Here is an 8,806-nt window from a genome sequence, read left to right as displayed (position 1 = left end):
ACTTGGTCGCCCAGATAGCGGAAGCTATCGACTACCTCAAGTTTTTCACCCTGGAATGAGATAGAAGTTGTTTCCTGTTTGTTTGCAGTCTTTATTGCACCTGAACATCTGCCACAAACAAAAACTAACTTGCTAGTTAACCTGCCTTTGATGTTGCTGCACCTCTTATGTGTCCATAGCTTGCACCGGGTACATCTTATAGAGTTACTACCTACTCCTTTTCTACATACTGAGCAGGGCCATCTACCTGAAGGGGTTTGTGTTTTATCTACCTTCCTACTTATTAGGATTTTGGTTTTAGCTAGGTTGACTCTAAGGCCCTTCAATTCTAGACCTTGCTTCCACACCTGAAACTTCTCCTCTAAGAATGACAGGCCCTATGCTTACTAAGGAAATGAAAAGTCATGCTGTGATTGTGGCTTTGAAAGCTAAGCATGCTGATTTAGAAATTTCTCATTTTCTGAAAATTGCATGACCTTTTGTCCACAAGTGTGAGTTAGAGAAAGAATATGGAAGTATATTATCTGTATCAAAATGTAAAAAATATTCCAAATGCTCCGATTCTATTAGGACACCTGAATTTATTCAGGAAGTTAAGCAAAACATTGAAGACAATCCAGGAAAATGAATGAGGTCAACTGCAAAAAAAGTTCGTGTGTCAGAAAAACAATCAGAAATGGTGTGTATGAGGACATCAGATACAAATCTTACATGATGAAGAGATGTCAATTCATGTCAGAAAAAGCAACAGAAAACTGTTGAACAACTTACAAATCTATCAGAAGATGGATTTTTGTGATTTGATTTTTCCAGATGAGAAAAACTTTCACCAGGACCAGAAAACTGACAGATGGTTATGTGCTGACCTTTCTGAGGTTCCAAGAGTAGTGCACACAAAATTTCCTGCAAGCGTCATGGTTTTGGGTGTTGTAAGCAATGAAGGACATGTGATGCCTCCTCATTTTTTTTCACAAGGCCTTAAGGTGAATGCTGCTGCATATATTAAGGTTCTGAATAAAGTTGTTAAGCTTTTGATCAACAGTGTATGCAATTGAAGACCTTATGTCTTTCAACAAGATTCTGCACCATCACACAAGGCTCAAATGATACAAGAACGGATGGCCGACAGTTTGCATGATCACATCACCCTCAACATTTGGCCTTCTAATTCTTCAGATCTCAGTCCACTTGGACTACTATGTAAGGAGCGTCATTAAGAAAAATGTCAATGAACACCCCCATGGCACCAAAGATTCTTTGAAAGCCACCACAGTTTGAGTCATGTCCCATATGAAAAAGGACCACTTCATCCAAGCTTGTAAATGATTTTGACCCCACGTAGAGGCAGTTAATTATGCCTATGGTGGTTTTATTGAATGAAATTAAGTTGACAATTTAGCTTTATGCTTGATATTTTCGTAAAAATACGGTTTTTTTCCTGCTTTTATATAAGCGCTTTTTAAAAACTATATATCTGTTCTGAAATACTGTCTGCACCAGGTATACATACATATATATATATATATACACATATATCATCATCATCATTTAACATCTGTTTTCCATGCTGGCATGGATTGAATATTTTGGCAGGAGTTGGCCTGCTGAAGAGCTGCCCGAGGTCCATGTCTGTTCTAACATAGTTTCTATGGCTCTATGCTCCTCCTAACACCAACTACTTTACAAAGTGTACTGGGTGCTTTTACATACATGTGTGTGTGTGTGTCACTTTGCCTATGACATTACATAATAGTTCAAAACAAATGTTACCGTCACTAAAGTAGTCTTCATTTCCAATCTTCTGAGACAAATCTGATCATAGAGAAATATTACCTTACTTGAAAACAGGTAAGGGTTGGTGATATGAAGGGCATCCAGATTTAGAAACTCAACCTCAACAATTTCCATCCAATGCACACAATGTGGCTCTTAAAACAATGATGACAAGCAGCCTTTTTCTACATGGCAAACCAATGTGAAATTTGAAGCTGTTTTATGTGGTTAAAAATCCGAAGTAAAAAGTGTAATAATTAAATTTGTTTTGATGGAAAGCAAAACATTTCCAAAGTGAAACTGTTACATATGTGAATCTAGACAAGAAAATGTGTGTAAACTTGGGTTTTTTTTCCAATTTAGAAATACAAACATACAGTCATTCTGAAATCCAAAACAAAAATCTGGTTCTAAGTGTCTCAACTAAAAGATTAGCTCCACTGTGTGTTTGTGTGTGTGTGTGCATGCATGCATGCACACACGTGCGTCCATGTGTTTGAAAATCAAAAAACAAAGAAAAGACCACTAGTATCTCACAAACAGAATTAGATAAGACTAAGGTATCTATGAATTGATCAAAGTTCTGCAGTCTTTGCCTTATACAGAAGCTTCACCTCAGCTACAATCCTATCTTACATCATAATTGGTAATAAAGAAATAGTTTCAGTTCACTTACACATGCCTAAATTTTTCCTTGACAATTTCAAAGAAGACACAGCCATTCTGTTGCATGACAGACAACAACCACTGACCTATACAGGTTTCACTGCCGTCATATTATTTTGAAACCTACTGATTTGTACAGTCACCTGACCAAGTGAAAAATACCACAATTCAAGTTGTGTAATATCTGTTTGTGTATAGGAGGATATGTGTTTATGTACACCTTCTGGTAATGTATATTGGTAAAAGATGTAAACATAGATGAGGAAACTGATAAACAGGTGCTTTTAAATGAAGTACATTATGGTATTTGTTCTACCTGTATTATACAAACAATCTATTGTAAAATCAATGAACCCATCACTGTCCCATTGTAAAATCTGTGATCAATAATTCTATTTTTTAACAAAATATTATGTAAAATAAATAAATAAATAAAATTTGCTATAAAGTGAGCATGACAAATTTTCACTACCGTAATACACATATGGGAACTTATATTTCTTCAGTCAAGAGGTCACCATGTATTTCTGCTTGTACTTTGCATGTCTTAGTATAAAACCATTTTGAGAACATTCTTAAATTTAAATGTGATTTTTATTTTAGAAGCAACTCAATAATGTAAATGTTATCAATATCACATATTCAATGTAAGATGGTGAGCTGGCAGAATCATAAGCACACCAGACAAAATGCTTGGTGGCATTCCATCCATCTTTACATTCTGAGTTCAAATTCTGCCAAGGTCGACTTTACTTTTCATCCTTTCAGGGTCAATGAAATAAGTACCCTTTGAGTACTGGGATCGATGCAATCAACTTATCCCTTCTCCAAAGTTGCTGGCCTTGTGTCAAAATTTGAAACCAATTTCACATATTTAATGTATGTCTCTTGTTAAATACTACAAAGCTGCAGTATTTCATCTCAGAGAAGTCGCCTTCTCGATGTATAGTGTTGAAAAACACAGCTTACAGCTTTGAAGTTATGCTTTGTTTTTTTTTAACAGTATATATATCTTTAAAGGGACTTCCCTTAGACAAAATACTGTAGCTTTGTAGTTTTCAACCACACACATCCATTAAGTATGTGATGTTGATACAATATTCTACTAAAAAAAACTAATGCAAACTATTTTTATTTTGCAGAATCGAGAGTGACTATATTTCACCGTGGATGTTTGAAAGTTGAGAAAGATAGCCCAAAAATATGTGCTGAAAGGATCAATAAAGAAATAGACAGGAGATCAAACCTGGCTATTATATTTTCTAGCATTAGGACGTACACAATTCGGTCATTTTCAGTACGCAGGTGTATCTGTGATGAACATATTTGCAACGAGAAGTCTTTTGCCAGAAGTATGTATGCTTCAAGTAGTCTCCTACTTTTCGGTTTTACCATTTCTGTGTTGTCTCAGGCCCTTATCAAGGATTATTAATTAAGTAGAGAACAAAAGAAATTGTAAATGCTTGTTTTTAATTATATTTTGTTAACGCAATTGGATACTTTACTTTTATAAGCATTTTATACTTGTTTAAATAAAATATAAATTCTTGTAAATTTTTAGTAACATGCATATCTATCAGTCTGTCTGTATATTCAGCCAATCAAACTATTTATCACCAAGTCATTCATGGAGTCCAACCAAAGAAATATATTTCGTTGTATTTCTCACCCTTGTATCAAAATGTGAATTCAACAATTACAAGAGCATCTATATGAAAATCATTTCTTCATAATATCAGTCTAAATTGGAAGTTTAATAAAGAAAATGCATAGAAATAACTGGGTTTTTTTTTTTTTCTTTTTAATCTTTCGCTTGCCTATTACAAAGCTCCTAAAATTTCTAGACTTTAGTGATCCTGTGTAGTCCTATTTCATTTTTTTATTATTCTTTTATTGGTACATGCATGGCTCTAGGGTCAGTCACACTGCATAGCACCTTGAGTAAGTTGTCTTCTACTACAGCCTCAAGCAATGATGGCAGTTCCTTTCAGCTGCCCTGTTGTGTTCTTGTTTTGAAAACAACTATTCAATTTTGTTTGTATCAGCTTTTAAATTTTGCTAGTAGCTTGAGACATCATGTTTTGTTTCAAGATCCTACCTCGGTCTTCATTTCCATCAGCCATCTTACTTCATTTTGGCTACCCATATAAACAAGCTTACCTAGCCAACATGTGCTTCATTATGGATTTACCCATCTTATTTCACTCACATTCATCCAGTTATGTGCAGATATCTTATGCTGATAATACTAACTACCTTGTTTCAACTTAATTTAATTTAATTGTAATTTATTGCTTGTTCCTTCTCTCATCTGTTTCCTTATCAGCTTTATGCCCACCCTCACCCAATACCAGAAACCTCACTTCCGTACCAGAAACCTCACTTCCGTACCAGAAACCTCACTTCCGTACCAGAAACCTCTCCCCTGTTCTGCATACTTCTCTTCTGTACCACAAATGTCACACAGCAACCCCTTGGGCCCTCCTTCCCCACCTCCCTGCTAATTGCATCCATATTGCTACAAACAAACACACACCTTTACCCCTCCCCCATCAGTTCCATCTGCAATGCAAGTTTGACTATGCAGCACCTATTCTTATTGCCTTTATATAGCAAATTAACTACCCCTCTCCTATCTATTTCCCTAACTTACTTACCTGTATTTGTACTAACATTGTTCTGTACTACTACTTTTATATATGGTACTCACCACCAATGCAGGTAACAATAATTAACTAGTTAATCTATATATGTCTTCACTTGTATCTGTACTAACATTACTTATACTCATGTTGGTATAACACCCACAGCCAGAGGAAGTGGCAAGTGTAGCATAATTGATGGTGGAATAACCCTAACCGTAACCGTAACCCTAGGGCAAAAGGCATAGGTATAAACTCTTCTGGGAGGACAACTGTAATAGAGTAAGAGGCATTGGCAAAATCTTAGCAGAGAAATGAGGAAGTAAGGTGATTGAGGTAGTTAGAGTATGTGACAGTCTACTTAATCTCTGACTAGTTTTGCAGAATAGTATAGTAACAATTAACTCTGCCTATGCCCCCACAACCAGGCCTGCCAAATGAACAAAAGGACTGTTTTTCTGACACCCTTTCACAGGCTATGTCAAAGACAAGTGACAATGCCCTTATGTTCATGGTTGACGATTTCAATGGGCATGTTGGGCAGTGCCTAGGTGTCTTCCAGTGGGTGCATGGTGGCCATGAAATTGACTCCTGAGATGAGGAGGGAACAAAACTGCTGGAGATCTGTGATGCAAATGACCTAATGATTTCCAGCACCAACTTCAGTAAACCTGCCAGTCACTTGATAACCTATAAATCCAGTGACCTTGTTGGCCAGATTGACTATATTTTCACCAGAATGTGGGATTCATGGCTGCTCATAAATGCAAAGTACTTCTCCGGTGAAGAGTGTACTCCTCAGTATAAGTTACTCGCTGGTGACTTCAAACTGCAGGCATGAAGGATTCCAAGAAGCAAGCCAGTTTGGAAAAGAAATATCTGGAAGCTTAAGGATCCTTTGAATAGTCAGAGGTTTAGGAACTTCCTAAGTGAAGCATTTGATGAGAAGGAGGAGGAGTTACAGACTTGCAATATAGAGGATAACTGGAAGTTCCTATGAGACAACTTACTGAAAACCATAGACCATATTTGTGGGTGGTACAAAGTCTCAACCAAACCTAGAGTGATATGATGGTGGAACAATGTAGTTCACAAGGCCATTAGAGCAACGAAACAAGCTTGGAAGGACTAGAAGCATGGTGATAGCAAGGAGCTATTACAGGCAGCTAGAAGGGAAGCTAGGAAGCAGGTATATTTAGCCAGGGGTGAAGCAGAAAGGAAGAAGTTTGCCAATGTTCTGCCGCATGAAGACCAGTGGCTTGAAGTGTTTCAGTTTGCCAGGGAAAATTGTGATGTTGTAGAGAAATGTGTTTGCATGGATGATGGTTCACTTGCAGTTAGTGACTCTGAAAAGAGAGAGGCTTGGAAGTGCCACTATGAAAGGCTACTAAATGTAGCATTGTAGACAAAGCCATGAAGGATATGAAGACAGGAAAAGCCCCTGGCCCATCAGGAATAACCACTGAGATGTTTAAGATATCTAGTGTGGTATGCAAAGGAATCATACCCAATGACTGGTGTAGCAGCACCATAGTCAACTGCTACAAATGTATAGGTGATGCCTTAAATAGAAATAATTACAGAGGTATCAAATTGTTGGATCAGGTGATGAAAGTCACGGAGAGGGTCATAACCCAACTAATTAGGGAGAGAGTTAGTCAAGATGAGTTTGGCTTTGTGCCAGGGAGAAACACCAATGATGCTATATTTCTGGTAAGGCAGATGCAGAAGAAATACCTAGCCAAAGATAAACCTCTGTACTTCGCTTTTGTTGACATGGAAAAAGCCTTTGATGGGGTCCATCAATCCCTTATCTGGTCAATGAGAAAACTAAGGATAGACAAGAGGTTAATGAGATCTGTACAAGCCTTGTACTGGGATGCTGTCAGTAAGGTGAAGGTTGGCAACAAGTATAGCAATGTATTCAGGTTACAAGTAAGGGTTCACCAAGGATCAGTCCTCAGCCCCCTCCTGTTTAATAACAGGAATTTAAAATGTGCTGCCCCTGAGAGATCCTCTATGCTGATAACCTTGTTTTTATAGCTGAATCATTACCAGAACTAGAGAAGAAATTTCAAGTGTGGAAACAAGGTCTATAATTGAAGGTCCTTCAAGTTAACAAAGCAAAAACCAAAGTTTTAGTAAGTAGGAAAGCAAACAAATCATAGATGCTTTCAGGTGGATGTAGGAAAGGCAAAGGTAGAAATTCCATAAGATGTACCCAGTGCAAGCTATGGACACATAAGAGGTGCAGCAATATCAGAGGAAGGTTAACTGGGAGAATAGTTTTTGTGTGTGGAAGGTGCACAGGTACAATGAACACTAAAAATGTACAGAAAATAGACTCCATCAAATGCCAGTGGAGTACACTAGAGGTAATTGATAATTTCCATTATCTAGGTGACCAAATCAGTAGCATCCGCTACTGATTTGGATGCTCCAAGAGCATAGCTGCGAGAATAAGAATATGCAAGGCAAAATTCAGAGAGCTCATACCTTTGTTGGCAACAAAGAGCCTCTCCCTCAGAGTGTAAGGCAGACTGTATGGTGCCTGTGTGCAAACAGTTATGTTAAATGGCAGTGAAACATGGGCTGTGACTGCCAAAGACATGCATAGGCTTGAAATGAAGCTAACATGCTTCACTGGATGTGCAATGTCTGAGTGCTTGTACAATAGAGTGTAAGCATCTTGAGAGAAAAGTTGGGTATAAGAGGTGTCAGATGTGGTGTGCAAGAGAGATAATTGTGCTGGTATGATCATGTGATGCATAAGGATAAGGGAAGCTGAGTAAAGAACTGCCGATCTCTAACTGTGGAGGGAATCTGTAGACGGGGTAGTCCTAGGAAGACATGAGATGAGGTGGTGAAGCATGATCTTCAAACTTTGGGTCTCGTGGAGGCAATGACTAGTGACTGAGACATTTGGCAATGTGCCGTGCTTGAGAAGACCTGTGAAGCCAAGTGAAATCGTATTCACGGCCAATGCTAGTGGCACATAAAATGCACCTTTTGAGTGTTGGGCCTCACAGAGACAATGGTGTCTCATAGCTAGCACTTGTGCTGGTGTCATGTAAGTAACATCTGTGCCAGTGGCACATAAAAAGCACCTATTGAGCATTGGGCCTCACAGAGGCAATGACAAATGACCAATACCTTCAGCAATATGTCATGCTTAAGTAGAAGACCTATCAAGCCAAGTGAAATTGTAGTCATGGCAGTTAGTGGTGTCACACAACTGGCAGCCTGCCGGTGGCATGTAAAAGCACCCATTATACCCTTGGAGTGGTTGGCATTAGGAAGGGCATCCAGCCGTAGAAACTGTATCAAATCAGACTGGAGTCTGGTGCAGCCCCTTGGATTACCAGCTCTGGTCAAACCATCCAACCCATGCCGGCATAGACAACAGACATTAAATTATGATGATACGACAAGCTTCTTTCAGTTTCCATCAACCAAATCCATTCACAAGTCTTTGAACAACCCAAGGCTATAGTAAAAGCCACTTGCCCATGGTGTCATGCAGTAGGACCCAGAACCATTATGGTTGGGAAACAAGCTCCTTACTACACCTGTGCTTATGAATAACTTTATAAAAGAGCTCGAAAATCATAATCATCTTTATTATTTAATGTACATTTTCTATGCTGGCATGGGTTGGACAGCTTGAGTGGATCTGGCAAGCCATAGAGCTATGCTGAGTTCTATGTTTTCTTTTTTCATAACTG

The 8,806-nt window shown here is 38.3% G+C and overlaps 1 protein-coding gene across 1 annotated transcript in view; it reads left to right on the top strand.

Moving 5' to 3' along the window:
* Positions 1-4,218, top strand: part of LOC106873119 (uncharacterized) — a 17,085-nt gene extending 12,867 nt beyond the window's left edge. The window contains exon 3 of the mRNA XM_014920347.2: positions 3,582-4,218. Coding sequence (XP_014775833.1) covers positions 3,582-3,871 — 290 coding nt within the window. The 3' untranslated portion in view covers positions 3,872-4,218. The remainder of the gene's footprint in view (positions 1-3,581) is intronic.
* Positions 4,219-8,806: the final 4,588 nt, after the last annotated feature.

Source organism: Octopus bimaculoides, chromosome 9 (genome assembly GCF_001194135.2).
Source record: "Octopus bimaculoides isolate UCB-OBI-ISO-001 chromosome 9, ASM119413v2, whole genome shotgun sequence".
Classification (NCBI taxonomy): domain Eukaryota; kingdom Metazoa; phylum Mollusca; class Cephalopoda; order Octopoda; family Octopodidae; genus Octopus; species Octopus bimaculoides.
Note: the sequence above shows the minus strand (reverse complement) of the source record. Positions and strands in the feature narration are given on the sequence as shown.